The sequence below is a fragment of the Cryptotermes secundus genome, unplaced genomic scaffold (assembly GCF_002891405.2).
Source record: "Cryptotermes secundus unplaced genomic scaffold, Csec_1.0 scaffold619, whole genome shotgun sequence".
In the NCBI taxonomy this organism is placed as follows: domain Eukaryota; kingdom Metazoa; phylum Arthropoda; class Insecta; order Blattodea; family Kalotermitidae; genus Cryptotermes; species Cryptotermes secundus.
Window position 1 is genome coordinate 236,348 of NW_019733327.1, and position 23,950 is coordinate 260,297.

The 23,950-nt window shown below is 39.8% G+C and overlaps 1 protein-coding gene across 1 annotated transcript; it reads right to left on the reverse strand.

Annotated features, from left to right (window-relative positions):
* Positions 1–628: 628 nt before the first annotated feature.
* LOC111868024 (cytochrome P450 4C1) lies at positions 629–22,939 on the reverse strand. Its single transcript, XM_023858366.2, has 12 exons — positions 22,345–22,939; positions 21,371–21,547; positions 20,283–20,389; positions 18,915–19,005; positions 15,375–15,560; positions 13,927–13,996; positions 9,330–9,456; positions 6,876–6,957; positions 4,779–4,888; positions 3,654–3,722; positions 3,022–3,190; positions 629–1,202 (listed from the first exon to the last, which is right to left on the reverse strand). Exons 1-12 carry the CDS (start codon positions 22,487–22,489, stop codon positions 850–852), a joined length of 1,686 nt encoding a protein of 561 aa, XP_023714134.1. The 5' UTR covers positions 22,490–22,939; the 3' UTR covers positions 629–849.
* Between the last annotated feature and the right edge of the window lie 1,011 nt (positions 22,940–23,950).

Consider the following 23,950-nt stretch of genomic DNA (forward strand, 5'->3'; position numbering starts at 1 on the left):
CAGACATTGGAGACAAGGATTTTAAACAGAACTCACACATTACGTTTCTATCAGAAAAGCGACAACACACAGAATCATTTTAAAGCATGGCTGAACATGGTAGCATAGCACAAGAGAAAACTCTAAAATGTATATTTAGTCTTCTTCCTTTCAAAACAGTTTTGTGGGTACATAAATGTTATATGCATAATCATCATATTGTTCAGTAAGAGTGTAATAAGAGTGAATTTTAATTTGCTTAGAGGGGGGTGGAGTCCAGCTGTGTCCACTTGGCATGGCGGCCACTGATTGGCTTATTGTACCTGCCCCGAGTTATGATGATGGAGAATTTGGTAGGATGAAGATTGGCAGGGGAAACGCAAGTGCTCGGAGAAAACCGGCCCCAGTGCCACTTTATCCACCACACATCTTACTTGACCAGACCCAGGATGAAACCCAGGACGCCACAGTGGGAAGCCGGCGACTAACCGCTTCAGCTATGGTGCCCCCTAGAAACCTCACTGACAATTACATTGCGAAATCTCTTCAGACGTGCTACAAAATTTTGCACCTTTATCTCCTTCACTCCCTTGTCCCATATTCCTTTTTCAATCCATTTTATTTGTTCATCCCATCATATCACTCAAAATATGCCTTATGTTCATTTTAATTCATCACAATCTGTTTATACAAATTAAAATACAAACATTATGTTAGATCATCCCTGCAGTTTGTGCCATAGAAAGAATAGAGTATAACATAAGCTCAAAATCATGGGCACTGCACTGCGCAAGTAAATCAAATTATGATTGGCTTGTGCAACATCCTATGAACTACGAAGACTCTGTGAGGAAAGCTAGCTAGCAACACTCACTTCAACCCTGCATCCCTCAGAGATATATTCAACTTTATTCCATTTTCTGGTCTCAATACTAGATCTGCTACTGGCTTAATGTCCTCCCTGCTTTCAAGCGCACGTAGTCTGTAGTGACGCAGTATGTAGGACAAGACAGTCTTCTCTTCAAGCAGGGCAAACTTCTGACCTATGCAGTTCCTGGGACCAGCACTGAAGGGGATGTAGGCATAGGGGTGTCTCTTTGCTACCCTCTCTGGCAGGAAGTTGTCAGGGTCAAACTTCTCAGGGTTGGGGAACTGGTCTGGGTTCCGATGGAGGAAGTATATGTGGAGATGCACTGTACAACCGGCAGGTATTGTGAATTCACCTGGGGAAATAAAATATTTGATTAACATCCACTATGCATTGGTTTTCTCCAAATGTTTACATATTTTCCTGTAAGATGGGCTGAATGCGATAAAATTTAGTAGTGTGTCATGTATTTAGTAAACACTTAATACTCAGTTAAGTCCCTTTCTTCCCTTCAGATTTCCTCCTTAAATATTGTATGCCTTTCTCACCTCCCCCATACATGCTACATATTCTTAATTAGACCACATGTATGGGGGAGTGCGTGACTTATAGACGGGTTTCGGATTGATGGCCGGATTTATTGCACTTATACAGCTTGTTACTGCACTTCACAAACCGCTATATGACGTGCCGTACTTTCTCTTCTCCATCATCTTCGACTGCCGCGTCAAAAGAGACTCCCACAATCCTCCTCTCAGTCCAAGTTCATGTCACTTTGCAACTGACAGTCAGTCAGTAAGTCAGTAAGTCTTGGCGTTGACATGACCAGATATTTATTACTGTTGAACATTATGGTTTCGGTTTTGTGGGGCGTCCTCTCTGACGAGAGGATGGGTCTGTCTTTTTTACATGCTACTGGTCCTTGCCAGCGCAGTCTTTCTCAGGTCCTAGTCCCTTGGGACTCGCAACCGTATTTTACTGTCTCAGATTTGAGACTTCCCTTTTGTCACCTCCTACAACTCACAGGGTCACGGTGGAGGTATTCAACCCCGCCTCCACACAGACTTCAGCTGCCTGAGATCCCTGTTATATACCCTCAGAGCGGCATGAAGAGAGAACATTGTTTTCTAACAATTCCTCTATTATTATATAGGCGTGTTTGCACAGAAATGGCAGTTCTACTGTTGTGTCACAGTCACCTGCTTGAGTCGTTGCCTAGCAATGAACGTCTACACTGGTTTCACTGTTCCAGCTTTCAGTAGTCATGTTACAATATCAATATACTATGAAGGCATACATTTTTAAGGTTCTCACTGCCTAATTTTTCCAATTCTCTCACTTCCTCCCTCTAAACTTCAAAAATTCTCTGCTAGAAATTGCAGAACTACCTAGGAGTAAATGGAATTGCATGGAAGAACCCACAGTACATCCTCTGACCGACTTATATAATATTAATAAGGGCAAGTGGCAAAAAGGCCAGTTCTTTCCTCTAAACATCAGTATACGATGGGGTATCCAAAAGAAACTGAACTAATTTTTTTTGTGGGCAGAGCTTTTGTAGTACCGCGTTTTGCCGCTATGAGCGCATAGAGCTAACATTCCTGAGTCGATAAGCCGACTACCGTTGCTTCAGAACGTAAGGACTAGTTTCGGCAGAGTTTATAGTGACAACTGTTTTGTGTGATCGTCGTTTTTGCAATGGCNGGTGAAGGAAAAAACGACGGAGGCGCTGTCAAGCATCTCAAAAGATGAATTTAGACAATGTTTTGACTAATGGAATAAAAGACTAGACAAGTGTATTAGTGTAAGTGAAGAGTACTTTGAAGGGGATTGAAGGTTTGTGCTTAAAATTTGAATAAATAAGTTTAAAAAAAAAATAAGTTCGGTTTCTTTTGGGTAACCCCTCATACTTGTATCTCACTTCATGTCCTCAGTAAACAGAGCTGAGGTACTATGCACTATGAGAGTAGTAAATTGAGCGCACCAAGAAAATATAATTGACTAATTAAAGTGAGAGACCAAAGTTCACAACTATACAAAACACCAAGCAAAGTATTGGATTTTAATATTCATGTTTATAGAGGCCAGAGGAGGAGACAGACGATTCTGAACTGAATGGTAGCAAGCATTACCCAAATTTAACCTGCTCTTAATTTTATCTAAAAGTATATTACCCATCTGAACATCTTCATTCAATGTTCTTCCAATACCAGGAACGCTTGGGTACAATCTCAGGGACTCTTTGATGACCCTCTCAAGGTACTTCATTTCGCTGAGGTCCTTCGTGGTGACAGTACGGTCTGACCCCTGGAAGATGCTCTTCTGCTCCTGGTATACCTTATCCTACATAAACGACACCTAAGTGTGATTTGAGGTTCTCACAGCAGTAACTATGAAGTTTACTGTCTCTGGAATGTGATGTCATGTGGTCTGGTAGGGTGATATCAACATTTTGGTGGAACCTACTGGCCCCATCTTCAGGTAAGTGAGGATGGAGACAGCAGGTTCCTTGAAAACTGTAATGATTTGTCACAATACACATTATATCCAAGGAGACAGTAGTGCATGTAGCCACTTCCGAGAAAATCCCCGATCATATGAATGATTGTAAATAACAAAATATAAAGAACATACAATATTGACGTTGTGGCAGAGTCTGAGCATTTGTTCAGGAGGAATACGATCACCTATAAACATATACAGCAGAAATATCCGTCTGTGAACGACCGGCCTCCTGAATGTCTGCTGTACTTGTAATGTTTCGGGTTCTTGTTTCTGTGAATTCGGCACTGAAGTAATTGTATACCTGCACATCGGGATGCAGGCCCAGCAAATACAGCGTCCAGGATATCCCAGCACTTGTTGTATCATGACCCTGTAGAGAAACAAAAGCACTTATCTGAAATCTAATCCAGCAGCTGTTGGCAGAACTGCCTGATTCTAGGGTACAGTACAAGTTAACATAGTCTGTGAATGCGACAAATGCTGCGACTCCACTGAAAATTGCCAACCTTCTTACAGCATTAACAATGAGAAAACGACCCAACAGATCTGCCTTTTTGCTGGAGGACAGCAGTTGCCCTCATGTGTGTTATGTTCATTTGTACTCGCATGCTGCTTAGCTGCACTGTTTTCTTAACTTCATTCCTACTATATGACACTCGCCGAGATTACTTAAGGGAATTCCAATATTATAACATAAACTTACTTTCTTTCATTTTTCTTGAGGGCGGGAACTTCTTTACAACACTAACAGTATCTAAACTTTACACCATCAACAATGGGATTTGGAATCGGCCAAGGTACATTAATGTACTACCTCAGCATTTTCTCAGACAGTCTGAGAAAAAACATGACAGGATAGTAAACATCCTAGCTGAGGTCTGATCTGTGCATCTCCCAAACAGAGATCTAGAGCATTAAAACAACAAACTGTTCAATCAAATAATTTTGTTTTGTCTGTTATGACCATTTTACTTTGTCCACAGTCCGCAAAGGTTCCAGGGAGCATTTTAGAGACCCCCACCCACAGGCGCCAATGCTAAAGGTTAATGAGTTGGGTCCTAGTTAGCTTCTTATGATATGATCAGACCTGGCTGACACTTGGAGGTTGGTTTCAGAGAGACAGCACTGCCATGAATAATATCTTTTTTTCCTGTTTCCTATCTTTGTGCACATGTATACCTGTTGTGTTACTAAGTTTTAACCTTGCTTTGCCGAGGCACTAAACTTTGCAGTAATAAAATTAAGTAAGGAAAGTCAAACATATCTTAAAGTAAATTCTTAATATTCTGACATGTACACAACTTATTTACCGAACACCTTTAGGCATTATGGTGTCTGAAAGTCTTTGATCAGTTCCTTGTCAATGGCTTGAAAGGACAGAAACTGCTGCAATTTGCAGCCTTCCTGATCCCTGCTTTATACCTACCTCAAACATGAATGTGTCAACTTCTTCCCCTATCTCCTCATCTGTTAACTTTGTTCCACCTTCAGACGCATCTAGCAGCATGTCCAAGAAAGCGACACGCCTCTTCTTGCCTGTGAGAGAATATTTATTTTAAAAAGATAAAACAGTTCCGTCCAGTGAGACTGGTGAAGATTTTCCTTATTTCAATTCTTCATGCCCTTGTGTGTTTCAGTCCTTAGAAACCATCATCGGAGGGGCATCGATACAGTTTGGAAACCGCTATTGCAATAGGTGTTCTGAGTGTTAAAATATACATGAGTATCATCATCATCATCATCATCATAATCATCAGTAATCTGTCAGACGACAGGTCCACAGTCTCTTCCAAAACAATTCCTCCACTTAATGCGATCTAGAGCTTTCTCCTTCAAATGAAAATATCCTATTCTGTCCCCAAGGTCATCCAGCATCTTCTTACATCTTCTTCCTCGTCTTCTGGTCACTTCTATCCGCCCCTCTATCTTTCCTTCAATAACTTCTTTTAGAAGGCAGTTTCTGCATAAAACATGGCCAATCCAATTAGCCTTCCGTTTTCTTATTTCGTGTAGGATATTCCTCTGCTCACTGACTCTAATTAACACTTCTTCATTTCTCACATAATCGGTCCAACTGATCTTCTCCATCCTTCTACAACACTACATTTCGAAGCTTTCCGGGTGTTTCTGATCTACTGCCCTAAGTGTCCATGTTTCAGCCCCATACAGAGCTATGTTCCAAATGTAGCATTTCACTAGTTTCTTCCTCAAATTTAAGTCCAATTTGTTGGTAAAAAGATCCTTCTTCTTCCTAAATGCAGCTTTTGCCATGGCAACACAAGTATATACATATATAATGCTGACAATACACAAATGGATGCAAAATTCAAAATTTTCACAACTACAGCGGCTGTCTTGATATATTAAAATTTTTTAAACTCTTGTTAGTTAAGTTAGAATTTATAAACCAAATAGCTTTGTATCCTCTCTCTTATCACCTCTCCTGATGGGGCCGAACTTGTGCCGCCTGTCTTTCTTGAGAAGGTTCTTTGATGTCGTCCTGTGGTTGTTCGTAGTTGTGAAAACTCTGGATTTTGTATCCATTTATTTATTGTCTGTATTGTATACAGAACACCTACTGTAATAGTGGTTTCCAAACTGTATCGATGTCCCTCTGATGATGGTCTCTAAGAATCGAAACATGTAAGTGCATGAAGAATTGAAATAAGAAAAATCTTCACCAGTCACACTGGATGGAATTGTTTTATCTTTTTATAATATTGTTAGTGTGACGGGCCAGAATGAAACAAATCAAATTCATATTTATTTACGAACTTACATATCTATCTATGGTGTACTCAATGATGTTGTCAGTTTCTCAGATTGATTAATAATTAATTGATTGAAAAGAATGTGAAAGGAAGCAACTGTGACCCAATTAGAATTTCACATTTTTCCCACATATTGTACTCAAGTGTTTACTACAATTCTCATAGAAGACACTGATTATTTCCCTAAACAACAGGAACCTATTTTGTCTCTGTAATGGAGACTAAGTCTGTTTTCTGTGCAGTGGGAGCTGAATTTTTAAATATGACTTATGTGAAGTTCATGGTTAAAAGGCTTAATTTAAATTATCACAAGATGTAACTCAAGATTTTACCTCGAGGAAGTTTTAACAAGAAACAATTTTGGGGTATTTGGTGCTCTCGTTGAGTTCTGAGCAAGTTCCACGTTTTTTGGTTGGTTAGTCAGTACTGTCAGTATTTGAAACTATATAGTATCAAAAATATGATAATTAATTTATGTGAAGCAGGTGTGAGGAAGAAAATTAGCAGGGGAAACCAAGAACTCGGAGAAAATCCACCCCCAAACAGATATGTCTGCCACAAATCACGCCTGACTCCAGCTGGGAGAAAAGACAGGAAGCTGCGAAGCCAGCAAACCAACCACCTGAAATACAGCAGATGCCAGACGGCTTCTGAATATATGAGGCTTATATATGACACTGACTGAACTGCATGTACATAATCGCTATGTGGCAGGTAGCACAGTGTGACAACATCGCTTGACTGGCTCTTACCCAGTTCCTCATCTTCACTGATGCTCTTTTCTGCTGCCTTAGGCCTCATAGTTGCACGGTGAGACTTCCTTTCCTTGATGACCTGTGAACACACAGAACTCCGAAGCGAGTTCTACTATTCGGTGTGTCATGAAAACACCAACATATTCTCTATTATAGTAAAGTAAATAGATAAGAATCCTTCTTGAGAAGCTAACAGTTGCTCAGTCAGTCAAGAATTTCCCACAATGATATGGAATCTGAAGGTTCATGACCATGTTCACAACAGCCCACCACCGAATGTTATCCTGAGCAAAATGAATCAAGTCTACATCCTTCCATCTTAAGTTACATTTTAATATTATCCTCTCATTGATAGGTAGGTCTTCTCAGTGCTCTTTTCCGTTCCTCCTACTACAACCTTGAATGCATTTTTCTCTCTCATGCATACAATATACTATACTACAAGCCTGAAGGTAGCAGGTTCGATTCCCAATGAGATCACTGGATTTTTCAGTTAACCTCATCCTTCCAGCCCCACTATGGTCCTGGTGTCGACTCAGCCTCTAACAGAAATGAGTACACCAGATATCTTCCTGGGGGCTAAGGGCGGCTGGTGCGTAAGGCTAACAACCTCGCCGTCATCCATGAGCCGACTGTCTAGAAAATGTGGAAGCCTCGACATGTCACAACCCTATGAGCCTTCATGGCCTTTACCTTACAGTTACTATTTCTAACATCATGAACAGTAACCACCTTACCCATAAATAACACAAGGATATTCTGTAATGGTGTGTTTTCAAGTTTACTAATCAGATCTGATTCCTGTTTTCACCTTACATTTGTGTAGACACCCTCCAGCACTACATAGCTATAACAACTGCAAATGCAACCATTTGCTGGGCTGAACATACATGAAAGCACAGATTACTGTCATGTGGTGTGTGGCACCATGAACTTATGCATTATGTGCTGGCCAACTGAAATCCAAAGCCTCTGTTAGTATTTAAATAATCAGCCTCATTAGTTCTTGTGCTGCAATGTAACATGTGAGATGAACACTGAAACAGGCAGATTCTAGGAGTTCTGACGATGGTGTATAACACTTATAATTACTGTGTTCTTGGAGTATGTCCTTTGTCCAGTATTCCAGTTCCTGAAACGTTGTGTTCTCTAGTTTTTAGACTTAAAGACAACAGACAAAGTTCAAAAGTCCAGTAATACTGACTGAAACAAGTCTTCATGTTTGAGTACGATACCTATGCAAGACATGGATGTGGAAGAAAACTGAGAGGAAGAGAATGACATAATCCTCAAGAAAAATTTCATATATTTGTAAATGAATAAAAAAAAAGGGTCACAAGGCATGAGCTCACATCACAGTAGGTGGTTCAACAACTCGTTATGGCTATACTGAAGAGAAATTTCAATGTGTATAAAATATTGGTCTATCAAGTCCAAATGTGTGGATTAAACAGACTGAAGCAGTTTATCTTAGAAATACTGGTGATCAGGGATGATGATGTGTAACAGTTGGAATTGCTCGGTTTTTGGACTTTGTCACATAATCTAAAGAACACAGTGTTTTGGAAACTGGATCTGTTACCATCCTCATTTGAAGGAGTGGGAGACACCTACTCTGTTGGGTCCCTTAAAAAGTGCTAACCTCAATCACTGGACACCCATGTCAGTATAACTAGTTATATAAATTCCTGAGACCAGGCTTTCTCAAAGGGAGATGACAGGAAAATACACAAAGCATATGCTACAGGGCAGAAGGTCATGGGTTTCACTGTCGATGAGGTGCACTTTTTCAATTGCCCTAATCCTTCCAGCCGCACTATGGCCCTGGGGGAGGCTCTCAGCCTCTAATAGAGACGCATAAGGCTGACAACCATATATCTGTGAGCAGACTGTCTAGATAATGTGGGAGCCTCGTCTCACAACCCTACAGCCCTTCATGGCCTGTTAACAGGGATAACTCCACCTTTTTACCTGGTCTCAGGCATTTATTTAGCTGCAGTTATACTGACATGGGTTTTCCAGTCATTGAGGTCAGCTCTTTCTAAGGGGCCCAATACAATAGGTGCCTCTGCCCTCACCTCAGGACACGAGCAGATCCAGTTTCTGAAACTTGTGATCTCTGTAGTTCTCAGAATACTGGACGATGGACAAAGACCAACAATCCAGCAATAATGAGTGTTATACACGACCATCAGAAACCTTTAGAATCATACTTTTCTGTCTGACTGACTGAATGATTTCTGTGAAGCTCTCAAGGGATCACATTGTACATTTTAGGTACAACTCTGTCATGAGCACTGGGGTTGAAGGGTGGATTTGTGTGTCAGCCACAAAACCAGACACCAGGAGCGCTAGGAACTGCAGTCCCCTTCACCAATGAACTTTAAGTGATAGGGGATATTGTGAACTGAGAAGCAGCAACCTACACTTGCCTAACGTGTCATCCCATACCTTGTTTGTGAAGTCATGTAGCAATGTAACACATTTCTTATACTTCCTGCCCTGTGAACTCAGCTGGAATAAAGACTGTGGATGAAGCCACGGGTACACCATTCGCTGCAGCGTCAGCTCACTGAGACTGCAACATATGAACCAGATCTTAATTCAATTCAATTTATTTACATTCCGTAAAATCCAGATACAGGTAGACACCATAGGATGTGGAACAAGTCAAATACAGTGATTCTGCACAATAACAATCTAATCAAAAAATTAATAAGAATACAAATTACATAAATATAAGTTAAATGTCCTTCAATTTGAGACTGTTAGCAGGAACGGTGTCAATGAGTACATCGCTAATAAGTAATAAGATTATAAATTACATAGATACAACTTAATTATACATGTGCATCACAATTTGAGCCTTTTGTCAAAAACACTGTCAATGAGTACATCGTTAAAAGTTATAAATATGTAAGTAAAAGTAAAAGCAAGCAAGCAATCGCCATTCATACATTCATAGATCCCCATAAGGGACACTGTTAGAAATACAACCTTTTACTTCTTACTACTCCAAGTTCATTCGTCACAATCATTAAACATTAATCATAAAAATTAAGGAAAATTAACTACTTTACAATACTATATCATTTTCTGCCAACTTCCTGACTCTGTGTCCCATATCAAGGATGGTGACCAACTGGCAATGACTCAGGTAAGGTCTGGCAGTGGTGACAATGGATATTTTTGTCTATTAACTTCTGGAGCCATTTTATAATATTGAATACTTCACCAGGGCACAGTTCCTTTTGATAAGACACATTTCTGTTGTTAACTTTAAGTATCAATCCTAAATACCAAGAAGTTTGGATAACCCTAAAAAGGCAGCTGTAAGAAGACAATGCCATTCTGCTTTATCAATTATTTTGAATTGTGAAATGTGTAGGTTGTCCAGAAAGTGAAGACCAGTTGGTGATTAGAAAAATAAATGAATAAAAGTACAAAATTTTGTTTTAAATCATTACTACATACTTTGTATCATTTTTCTACATAATGCCGACAAAGTTTCTGTTATGTCTGAATCATAGAAATCTGCCAAGAGTCCACTGAACCAGTCTTTTAACTGTCTTCTTCACTTCTTCATTGATCCCCACGTGCATGCTGCCCAAAAACTGCTTCAAGTGTGTGAACAAGTGAAAATGGCTTGGAGCCAGGTCTGGACTGTAGGGTGGATTGGGGGGGGGGACATCCCAGGCAAAGTTAGCAAGAAGCGCATCTGTGCTAGTAGTCTTTACTTTCTGGATGACCCTTATACATAAAGCCAAGCTTAAGCAGCTATCTCTCCAATTAAATGAGTACAGTTCACTTCACACTCAAAACCATGTATAAGCTAAGAATTGGAAAACTGTCCAACAGAAGTGTGCCAGCAGATATCTCATGAGATTGTGTCCACTTGGTATGTCAGACACTATTTGGCCTACTGTTCCAGCCACAGACAGTAGATGCCTATGGAGCATTTGGTGGAATGAAAATTGGCAGGGGAAACAAAAGTACCTGGAGAAAACTTGCCCCAGTGCCACTTTCTCCACCACAAATCCCACATAACCTGACCTGGGATTGAACCTGGGCTGCCATGGCGGGAGGACGGCAACTAACAGCCTGAGCTATGGCACGGCTGATGATGATTATGAGGAGGGGAGGGGAGGGGAGGGGGGTCAACAAACACTCTCATCTGCTAATCTCTGAAGAGTGAAAAACCAAGGCTGACTGATTAGTGGAAAATCTCTGGATTATCTATTAATATTCTCTCCTATTATCTTTCCTCATATCTCCAGAGATGTCAAACATTGTTATCTGAATGATGAGTCATATCTTGCACACATACTCATATTACAAACTTGCTTAACATCGAAGCCATGTATGATAACTTTTAGAAGTTGAAGGACTGCAAACTGGGGTAGACTGGATGGCACCGAGCTTAGGCACATGTCTCTCTCTCAGTATTTTTTTAATATTTAATCCATTCATAAAAAAGAACTTGAGCAATACTTTTCCCATGAGCCAGTTCTAATGAGCTGTGTGCATACTGTGAGAAACAGTCTGACAACTGCTACATACGAAAAAAGGACAAATTTTATGTGTCTTGTATGTTATAGGATAGCAATGCCATAGATCAGATGGTTAGTTGCTGGCTTCCCACAGAGGTGGCTCTGCTTCAGCCTGTCAGGTCACGTGGGATCTGCAGTGTGCAAACAGCACTGAGACAGAGAGACCTGAAAGGATTCTGACGATGGTGTATGCTGTACAGAAGTATTAGGCTTATTTTGGACTCTATCCATCTTCTGATATATACAAGACAAAAACGGCAACGTTTTGGAGACTGGATCTGTCTCAATCCTCAGTTGGATGGGGCAGGACCAGTGACTGAGACTAGCTCCTTCTGAGCCCAACTGAGATCTATCTTGCCCAATCCACCTGAGGACAGGGACAGATCCGGTCTCCGAAACGTTGTGGTTTTTTGTCTTATATATATATACCAGACGATGGATAGAGTCCAAAATAAGCCTAATAGTTCTGTACAGCACTCAGACAGGTTTCCTCAAAGTACTTTGATTTCCTCTGATGATTCTCTTCCCACCAAAAATGCTCCACATTTGTCTATCAACATTACCACCACCATTTTTGGCTGCTCAAATAGGCCATACCAAGCAGACTGTCTCACCCCACCCCACAAATTAAAGACAGGGATATCTTCGTAGTTTGTTATTTAATGATGCTGTCAGTATTGTGACTATAACAAAGGAAAAAAATGTTCTGTGATAATTTTATATTCTCACAGAGGTGGCTACAAGTTCTGTCTTCTGGGACAGAATGCCATGTAGTCCAGTGGAAGTCAACTGATGTTTCAGAGGTACATATATTGCCTCTGTCTACAAGGTGGAAGAGTAAGACAAATGAGAAACCAACACAAAGCAGGCAGCAACCAGAGCTTCTTGGTAGGTTCACTCTTAAACGAAATGGTTTTCACACAATTCACTAATCCTAAACTTAAGTAAAACCAACTGTGTCTACTTTGCAACAAAATTGAATCTGTTAAAAAACTTAAATATATTATACAAGTATAGTGATACTCTAATCCACAGCACTTGTAATGTCAAATTCCTTGGACTAATTATTGATAGTACTTTGTCCTGAAATGATAACATTATTCAAGTAGTAATTAAGCTGAGTTCAGCTGTTTATGCCATCAGAACTTTATCTTCCGTTGTGTCGCAGGAGAGTCTACTGACTGTTGAGAATCTAGTAATGTAAAAATGTTCAAGTTGGTAATAGTGATTTATATTCGTTTTTGTTTTGTATTATAATAAAAGTTCTTCTCATCCAATATGGCTGTTAAGTCACACATAAGCAAGACACAAGGAAATTCAACACTGATGACCTATTATGCCTATGTACATTCATTATGTCCTATGGAATTATATTTTGGGGCAATTCTGCCAACAGTAATTTAATTTTAAAATTCAAAAAAGAACAGAGTCATTATGAAAGCTAGAAAAACGGACTCTTGTCATCAATTATTTAGGTAGCTAAATATTCTTCCGTTTTACTCACAATATATGTTTTCAATATCCATGTTTGTTGTTAAAAATATGGATACCTTCACACTAAATTCTGATATACATAGTATCCATACCAGAGAAAGTTCGGATTTACATCATTCAACTTATAAATTAACTAAGTCCAAAAAGGTATCTTACTGTTCCGGGATCATGATATTTAATAATTTACCACAGACTCTTAAGAACATGACAAATGATGTTGATAAGTTTAAACACGGCTTAAAAAAAGTCTCCATATTGGCTCCTTTTACTCATTGCGGGAATATCTAGATTGGAGAATGGAGAACCTTGCTTCTTACAAATAATTTATAATCTGACTGCTGATCTGATAGTTTCTTGCGTGGTTGATGTAATCTTTCGTCTTGATTTTTATGCAGCTTTTCGTTCTGGTAAGTATGATCTGTATGTATTGTTTACCTGTAGGATTGCCTGTATATGTTTTTTGCTGACAGCATTGAGATATTACGAGTCCTGTATCAATGTATTTTGATTGATGGGAAAATGAAATAAATAAAGAAAGAAGGAAAGATAATTGGTCATAAGTGTGTAAATTTGTAATGCATTTAATTCAGTTAATTTGGGTAATTCAAATGAAATTGTATTAATTTTTAGTTTTTATAGTAATGTTCTTTTTAAATTGTGTTTATTAATTATAACTGTAACAAGTTTTTTATTTTATTATTTATGTTAACTGACTAATGTATGTGATAATTATGTAACTCATGTAATTTATTATATGTATGTGGACACATCTATTATCAAAGAGACTATTTCCACATCCTAGGTCTTTAACCTCTATGGATATATGGAAAATAAAGAAAATGAATGAATGAATGAATGAGCACACTATGTTCCTCCAAGATGCTGGTTGACTTTCACAGGACGTTCCCAGAAAACAGAACGCTTCAACATTACATGACGGTATGCAGACTGATGTGCAGCAGTTATAACAGCATGACATTTGTTGAGACATGTTGCTCACTCACCCATACACAGCGGAGACATACGTGGACTCCAGATCTTCCTGAGCGTGAACTGGGGTCCCCATTGCAGTCTCTGCAACACACAACACCACCAGATTATTCATCTCAGAGACAGTGGAGTTCAAGCTCTGACCAGCATACATCATCTTTCAGAAGCACAAACTGTCCTTTGTTACATTCAGAAGTACATGGAGACCTAGGCAGATATAAAGTTGTCCTTACACTTAATTAAGAATATCACAATAAATTTATATAGGGGAACGATGGTGTAGATCCACAATTTCTTAACCTCGACGCCAGATGGAGGTGTGCAGTTGGCTTCATGCCCTGGATGCTCTGCCTCCTGAGGGAAAGATAACTTTGTATCCCTGGGTGAGCTTCAGGGCCAGTCTAGATGCTGCAGATTGCAACCCTTGCTAGGAAATGAATCTCAATTCCTCTGTGATCCAGCATGTAGCCTAGTCACTATACTCCCAACATGAATATATCTGAGGTTACTCCATCGCACATGCTAGACAAGACAAGCCTACCCTGGGTAAGCTCTTTGCCTTTCACTCTGTCACAGAGTCATGCTTGTTAATAAATATCTCACAATAAGTTAGCAGTGTGAGTACTCATATGCCATTTCGAAATTGAGTAAATGGACCAAAAGGGTGTAAACTTTTATAAAATTCCCAACAGAAGCAGCTCTCTCTCTCTCTCTTCATTGCAACAATATTCAGGGACACACTGAGCTTCCACTTCAATAAGTGCCAGAGATTCTCGCCACAGGGGTGTAACATGGAGAGTACAAAGGTGATGAGTCGTCTGTAATTAACCTTTTAAATATCAAGCCCCACCACGGCACTATATGGCTGCTTGGAATAAAGGCAACTGCACAAAAGGCCGTACAATCCTTTCCTCAAATGACCTTCAAACAGTAAGAGATATATTTCATTCTGAAGTCCATTCTCTCCTCTATAAATATGCTGCATTAACTGATTAACAATGAGCTGATCTCTTTCGCTGTGGTGGTTTTAATGCAGGTATCTGGGGGACACCCAGCCTCCTATCCAATGGGTACCAAGGACTCTTTTCCTAGGGGTACAACGGCCGGGGCGTGAAGATGAAGCTCCAACTAGTGTCTAGATTAAGAATACATGGATCTATATCTTCACTTTGCTGTATATACTCTGTTGTTACATAAAATAATTAAATCCATAAATTGGTAAACGTGCATCACAAAATTCTCCTTATTAGGAGAAAATAAAACCTAGGTTCTGTTCGGTGACACAACAACATAAGTTAAATATGTTACTGCTTCTATATCTGAAGTTGTTTCTTCTCCGGAAATAGTAATGTTCTGTGAGTTAACCATCTTCTCTGTGAAACAGCAAGCTTTAGTTTTATTGGTGACTAGCTTAAACTTTGCGCATGGGACCCAACAATTATGGCCTATGCCATAAGCTCACCACAAATGATGTCCAAGGCACAACGAGTGATATATGGATATACATCGAAGCCCTCAGATCCGACCTCCTTCCGCAATTTGCTCACTAGAATTTTGCTCTTCTCAGAGAACACGTCTACAAAGCTGTCTAGAATACTGTAGTGGAAGGTTGGTGTAATGATCTTCCTGTGTGTGTGCCACTTCTGACCTGATCATAAAGAAAGATGATATAATTATATGACAATAATTCATGACAAACATGTACAACCTTTATGAAATGTGAAATACAAAGCTGGTAAGAAATGAAGTACATTTATCCCTATGCTTAATTAATGCCTCATGCTCAGCGCCACTTTATCCAATACGCAAAGTGGGCAGCTGCCCAAGGCACCTTGATCATTGGGAGCCTCACTGTACAAGCATAGGTCCCATGTGTTTAAATCTTCAAAACTATTTCCAAATACCTCGAGAATATAGCTGAAAAGTTTGCAGATTATGTTGCAATGAATTCCAAATAATATACAAAGATCATCTTCAGAGTATATTTCTTTAATATCGCCTGTTCTTTAAGTTTAAATTTGGAATTGGTGTCATATTCTGTGGCCTCTCTTTATAAATGAGGCCAAGAGCATGACATGGTCAGCACCTGCCACTCCCTAACATCCCTGGCCACACCATTAAGATGTATGCTTGGCTGGAGGTATGCATTCGCTCCTGCATAACCTTTTATGAGGCAAAACGTTAGTTTCAGGCTCTGGCCACTTTATCACTGTGGAAACACTCCCTAATATTCATCAATTGATGAAATGAACACATAATTAAAAAGAAAGCAGTCATCTGGGATGTAAGAAGAAAATCCACAAGCGAAGAACCACCGTGAGCAGGTGGATTTCCTTGTTTTTTCTTCTACCCTGAAGATGGAGATGATATGTTCCTCCGAAGCGTCAGTTAACACAATATCTACATGGCGGATTTACATCATTCGACTTATAAAAAGGTTCCGGGATCATGATATTTAATAATTTACCACAGACTCTTAAGAACATGACAAATGATGTTGATAAGTTTAAACACGGCTTAAAAAAAGTCTCCATATTGGCTCCTTTTACTCATTGCGGGAATATCTAGATTGGAGAATGGAGAACCTTGCTTCTTACAAATAATTTATAATCTGACTGCTGATCTGATACAGTTTTTTGGCTGGTTGATGTAATCTTTCGTCTTGATTCTTATGCAGCTTTTCGTTTTGATAAGCATGATTTATATGTATTGTTTACCTGTAGAATTGCCTGTATATGTTTTTTGCTGACAGCATTGAGATATTACGAGTCCTGTATCAATGTGTTCTGATTGATGGGAAAATGAAATAAAGAAAGAAAGAAAGAAAGAAAGAAGGAAAGATAATTGGTCATAAGTGTGTAAATTTGTAATGCATTTAATTCGGTCAACTTGGGTAACTTAAATGAAACTGTATTAATTTTACGTTTTTATAGTAATGTTCTTTTTAAATTATGTTTATTAATTATAATTGTAACAAGTTTTTTATTTTATTATCTATGTTAACTAACTAATGTATGTAATTTTAATTATGTAACTCATGTAATTTATTATAGGTATCTGGACACATCTATTATCAAAGGGGCTATTTCCACATCCTAGGTTTTTTACCTGTGAACCTTTTGTCTTCTCGTCTGTTGTCCAAAAACATAAAAATGAGAATATACAAAACTATAATTCTGTCTGTGGTTCTGTATGGATGTGAAACTTTGTCTCTGACATTAAGGGAGGAACACAGACTGAGGGTGTTTGAGAACAGGGTGTTGAGGAGAATATTTGGACCGAAGAGAGATGAAATGACAGGGGGTTGGAGAAAATTGCATAATGAGGAGCTTCATAACTTGTACTCTTCTCCAAGTATAATTAGAATGATCAAGTCAAGAAGGATGAGGTGGGCATGTGATGTAGCACAAATTGGGGAGACGAGGAATGCGTGTAGGATATTGGTGGGAAAGCCAGAAGGAAAGAGACCACAAGGAAGATCAATGCATAGGTGGGTGGACAATATTAGAATGGATCTTAGAGATAGGATGGGATGGTATGGACTGGTTAGATCTGGCTCAGGATAGGGACCAGTGGAGGGCTCTTGCGAACACGGTAATGAACCTTCGGGTTCCATAAAATGCTGGGAAATTCTTGAGTAGCTGCAGAATTGGCGGCTCCTCCAGAAGGGCTCAGCTCCATGAGTGAGTGAGTAAGTAAGTAAGTAAGTAAGTAAGTGAGTAAGTTAGTAAGTAAGTAAGTAAGTAAGTAAGTAAGTATGGATATATGGAAAATAAAGGAAATGAATAAATGAATGCGCCACATCCCAGAAGACTGCTTTCTTCATAGTCACCGCCGCAAAAACCTCAAAACTTACATAATTAAAAGATTGAGTCCGTATATCCTCATGTTTCTTTTCTAAGACATCTCATGAAGTTTCACTGGAATTTGTCACCAAAGATGTATACTAAAGCGTGTCAAGATAGTTTCTGTGCTGTTACAAAAAAGAGCATTAAATCACTATGAGAGGGGTTTTGTATAACAGTCTACACAACCCTGCAACTACTGCATGGGTAGTGGAAGTGGTAACACAGGCATGAGCAGGGGGCTGGCATCTGCCTCTCCTTCCCGTATTAATAAACTAAGTCGAAGAAATGGAATTATGCCAAATATTAATAACAACAATTAAAATATTTAAAAATCATTCTTCTATCCCAAATACATTAGGGCAATCAGTAAGCACCATATGAAATAACAAGTTTTTAAGCAAATTTTCTGACTTTCCCAGTTGGACTACTTTCCTCGCCCAACTGGCAAAAAATCCTGGCAGTGCACGCAAGTGGTAACACTCCTAGCTCAAATTCAGAAAATATTCACATAAAATTTCAACTACAACAGTGGTCATTCTAAGGTTTATCATGCTTTTACTTGGTTCCTCCAGGCAAATTCCTGGATTATACATCAACCTGACCAAGACAGCTTCTTTCCAAACCCTTTCCAGTTCTTTATTCACCAATCATCCTACAATTCAGTGCTATATAGTCTAGCTACTGACAGCCCCCAAAGTAAAACTGCATATAGAGAATTCAAATCCAGCCTCAGACACACACAAACCCCACACTTTTCTGTATTTTGTTGCTCTCAGTACCTGCAGATCTTGCAATATGACTGTTATCTTGTCAAAGAAGAAGTCAATATTATTTCCTCATACATGGATGTGAAAGAGCTCCATGTTATTCACTCTCCTGGAAGACATAACCTATATTTGACATACCAAAAGCTGCAGTTTGACATTAATATATAAAGCTTTCCTGTGAAGTGGTCCCACTGAATATGAAAAGAATACATTTATTTCACAACTAATTCTTCCCCAAAAATGAACTAATAAAACTGTAAAGTATTCCAAATTTCAACTGAGGAACTCCAACAGTGAACTCTTAAGTATAATTGAACTGAATTGAATTAAGTACGAGTATAACCACTCAGAGCAAGTGGTTACCAGTATCCACAAGAGGCATGTTACCTGATGCTGTCAGCAGCCCAGTTCCCAGCCAAGGGTGCAGGAACTTGTAAGTGAATGATTTCTCCATATGCCTGATGGTGTTTAATAGTACCTGAAACAAAAGACGCTATACGTATAAGGCTGAAGAAGTAAAATGAAATGTTCTTATGGGGATAATATTCCCCAGGACTACACAAGGGACATGCCCTTGAAACTGTATCATGAAATTCTATTAATGTGAACTCTACTTTTCCACTGACTCCCACATTACAAGTGGAGATGCATGCCTATTTAAGTACTTTCAGACCACAAGCATAAAAAGAACACACATTTTTATCCATTACATACGAGTATATACACAGAAATAAACTATAAAATTTTAACTACAAATGATTGCCTCTTACCAGATAACTTCAACAAGGGTAGCACTCTTTCAAACTAATTTCATGGAACAGAGCCCTTCCTGAGAAGCTGCCATCTCTACAGCTACTCAAGAACTACCCCACATTTTATGGAACCCAAGGGTTCACTACCTGGTTCACAAGAGCCCTTTACTGGTCCCTATCCAAAGAATCCAAATCCAAGACCTTTGGTGACGTTTCATAACAAGCTTATTTTTTACAGTGAGAAGTTGTGCCCAACCCCCAAACTGGAAGACCACCCTTGTTGGCCGTCCACAACTGCTTATTCAATGTATTCGCAGCTAGTCTCCATATCTGGAGACCGTCTCTTCCATTGAGAACATAACATGCCGTCGTGACAAGGGACGCACCTAATATCAAGGGTGATGTTCTGCACAATCCAAAATAAGATGAGAACTGCAACCACTCTACCAGTCACCCTCCCGCCTATGTCACCAAGAGATGCTCAAAATCTGGCAGTTCTGGGCTACACATCGCACTGATACATGCAATCTCAATATCCTAACAAATAACTGTTTCTTAAAAGCATGCAGTTCTGTCTAAATTTGAGTCACATTTTCCATTCAAAATGTTTCACATTTATTGCAGATTTAGGGCCCACATTATGAATTTCATGATGTTTCATAATGCCTATAAAGCAAACTTCCATAACTGAAAAACATGGGTGCACGCATATGTTAATGATCAAGAAAACATTTCAAACAAAACTTCTTCACTGAATTCATGTTACAGGGTCTTCTTGGCCAGTAAACAAATTCCTTGCTTCCATGAGGCATCATAATATTCACAGAAGTCCAAAACGTGATCCTATGTGTGAGTCTCATGCAGTCCATAGACTGATATTTATGTGTGTGTCTATGGTCCAGTTTAATATTGTACTCATATTATATACATGTGAGGGGATACACTCATATTTACATGGGGAAATTCCCCGTAACATTCAGGAGGCTCAGAGGTAGTCACTTACCTGGGCATGTTCTGGATGTGTAACATTAACTATGGCTTTGGACCCAAGCCATGAACGGCAGAGTGGCTGGTACGTCCTGATTCGCTGCTCCAACAGTTTGAATCTCTCTGTCAACACACATAACTCCCTGCCTTAGGTTCAGTTCATACTACTATATTTAATAAGACATATTTTTTATTGCTAGTAGGGTGGGACTAAGTCCCTTGTACTGCGGCCACTTCTGGCCTATTGTACCAGCCCCAGATGATAGGTGAGGGCGACTGTGGAGCAATTGGTGGAATGAAGATTGGCAGGGGAAACCAAAATACTCGGAGAAAACCTACACCAATGCCACTTTGTCCACCACAAATCCAATTTGACCAGACCCGGAATCGAACCCGGGCCGCTGAGGTGGGAAACAGCTTGAGCTAATGAGATGTAACTCCAGATCTGTTCATATCAAAAACTCCATGAGGTAAAATTGTCACTTCATATAAACACTACACCAGAAAGGTGTAGAGGGGGAGTGGAGATATAGCTCATCCTTAACCTGAATTTTATGCTACTACTCACCTTCGCTTCATGCTGAGATCTCAACCTAACAACCCACCCCCTGCCCCACATACCTTGACAGCATGCTGCTCATGGACATGTGAAATTATACATTTACATCACTTAAACTCATGTGTCAGATAAAGCATAAAATGTAAGTGGGAGTTAGGATATCCACAGTGTTAACTAATGAAAATTCAATTGTAGTTTACAGGTTATTATGCCATATAATCTCATAATATTTGCTAAAGTTTTGAAGGACTCTGAAACCTCCATCTTCAGGACAGAACTGAAATAATTATCTAAGTAAAATTAACAAATGATCATTCCTTCCTTTACTTCTTTGGGTGGAGGGGTTGTTATTTAACAACACACTCAGTACCGAGACTACACAGCATCAAGACTGGTTCTTTCCAAATGGGATAAACATTAAGATTTATGCACAAAATATAAGAAACCCAGATCAAAATCAAATATTCAAATAAATAAATATTAAAACAGATATAGACATTAAAGTAATGTGTAGTAGTGTAATGGACTAAGCAGGCTGTACTCACGGGGCCGTGAAAGAAACAAGAATGGCAGCACGGTACCAAATACAGGGTATGCAAAGGGGCCAGGCAGCTTCTCCATGAGGTGCACAAAGCGAGCTCTCTTCGGGTCTCGACAGAACACAAAGAGAAATGCAGCAACTGTGACAGCAGTCACCAGAAGCACAGCCAAGACCTCCATTGCTGTGGGAAATAACAAAAAATCATATAATACAGAAATTCTATATCAACCATTAAGACAAATGAATATGAATAAGGAAGTGTGTTTTGGGCTGCGCCATAGCTCAAACGGTTAGTAGCTGGCTTCCCGGGTTCGATTCCGGGTCTGGACAAATGGGATTTGTGGTGGACAAAGTGGCTCTGAGGCAGGTTTTCTCAGAGTACTTCGGTTTCCCCTGCCAATCTTCATTCCACCAATTTCTCCACAATCACCCTCACCTATCATCTGGGTCTGGTACAATAGGCCAGAAGTGGCCGCAGTATAAGGGACTTAGTCCCACCCCACTAGCAATAAAAAAAAGTGTTTGCTGGAATGAATCATGAAGAGATTCTGCACCAGTTTCTCTAGATCACCACATTTCAAACACAGATCCTCTTGATGATAACATGCGACACATTGGTGGCTCCAAACACTTCTAGTCTGTAGCTTCCATTATGTGAATAAAAATGCTGGAGGTCCCAAAACCTATTAAAATGTTATGTAACAATGTCAAAGGCTTATGAAGAATTAACCCAAAGTCAGAGATGATCCGAATGCTAACAGAAATGTTTCTGAGGGGTCACAATGTCTAAATATTTTGGTGCTTTGGTAACAGAATATTGGTTGCTTCCCACCAGATTTTCTGATTATAATTTTGTAGAATGGTCGTTACAAAAACGTTATTTAATGACAAAACGGCTGCTAGAGTTCACAGGCCGCTCAATGCAAAAAGACATTTGGAGGCAGAGCTATGAGCTCAGAAAGCAGCTGCAAGACTTACATACGGACGTGGCTCTGGTTTCAGGGACACATTTCGAATCCAATGAGGGAGGGTCTTCATTCCAAATTGTCACTTCTATCAAACTGCCCATTTTCGGGGTATAAAATGCTGAACTGCAGCTACAGTTAGGAAAGGCATTCCCCATAACCAGGCAGACATATGCCACATGTGCGGTACGGACACTTGACAAAGGTCAAGCCTATTTATACCAGAAAACCCCATCCTCTCCTCAGAGAATATGGCCTTAAGCGTTCAGCTGAAAAAAAAAAAGAACTCTCTGGTCGTAATTCTCACGGGGTTTGGCGCCAGTACAAATTGATGGGCGATAAATCGCCAGTCCTTAAATAATTGACTATGAAATGCAGTCATTAAACGGTTAATTAATTTAATATTGCTGAATGTGATTCAGGATGTAATGGCAGGATCTCGTGACTAGCAAGGAGTCGTTGGGTTCTGTAACGGGGAAAGCCTAAATATTCAATGTTCGAGGAAGGCAGTTCGCATGAATTGGTTTCGGATTACCATTTCACTAAGATTATCCTGTTTGGCCAAAGAACGATGCACTCGCCTAAATGAGGAATTCGAATTTTGGACATACGAGTATAGCTGGAAACAGAAATTCCATGCACATTATATGCTTACACTTCACAGTCACAACACTTCTGCTTTTAGCATATTTCGGGCCCCCTCTTGCGAAATTCTCCTTCTGTACGTCACAAACATGGACACCTGACACTCATCATAGGCAATGCAGAGCACAACTGACATAGAGCAACAATAACACGCCATGTTTTCTGAGTTTCAATACCATCTGTTAGTTTCATCATGTCCGTCCGTCTGTCCGCAAGAAACTGGGCTCGCAATCTCTGGACGCTACAGCTACAATATCGCTGTGATGGAACTGCGCACAATCATGCCAAGACATTTCCATTTTGGACATCACACTGCTTACGGTGCAGATTGGTACCTACATGTTCGGCACAATGTTTGTGAACATGGAGAGTAACAGTCGTACCGCGGAGTATTATCGTGTAAAACTGTCTCTCACTTCCGTTTCTTCTTAGGCCCTCACTTCGGAATGATGTACCGGAAATGAAGATGTCTTGAATGACATGCACAGCGATCGAGGAAACAAAGTCACCATCTGTTACACAATACTCGCAAAAACTCGGCTATTTGGAGAAAACAATTAACACAATAAAATTACCCAGTGGAGGGGGGGGGGCGTAGTTGGTTAAGGCACCATGTTTCGAGCCGAAAGGTCGCGGGTTCGATTCCAGATAAGGTCATTCGATTTCTAATTGACCTAATCTTTCCGGCAGCACTATGACCCTGGGGTGGACTCATCCTCCAGCAATAATGAGTACCAGGAATCTTCCTGGGAGTAAAGAGTGGCCGGTGCGTAAGGCTGACAAACCTCACCTCCATCTGTGACCCATTTGTCTAGAAAAAGTGGGAGCCTAGACGTTTCACAGCCCTATGGGCCTCGACGCCCTGTTACAGGGATAGCTTTAAGTTTTTCTTAACATTACACAGTGACTGGGCTCCGTCTTAACACTTGCCTTTCCTCAGCCGTGCCGTTATTCTGAACATGACGTCATCACGT

Excerpts from the sequence above, each read along its gene's own strand:
- LOC111868024 (XM_023858366.2), bottom strand. The coding sequence starts at position 22,489 with ATGGGGAATGCCTTTCCTAACTGTAGCTGCAGTTCAGCATTTTATACC. Across the intron at positions 13,997-15,374 it reads TGCCTTGGACATCATTTGTG|AGACTGCAATGGGGACCCCA; the intron begins GTGAGCTTATGG and ends TGTGTGTTGCAG. Across the intron at positions 4,889-6,875 it reads CAGTGAAGATGAGGAACTGG|GCAAGAAGAGGCGTGTCGCT; the intron begins GTAAGAGCCAGT and ends ATTCTCTCACAG.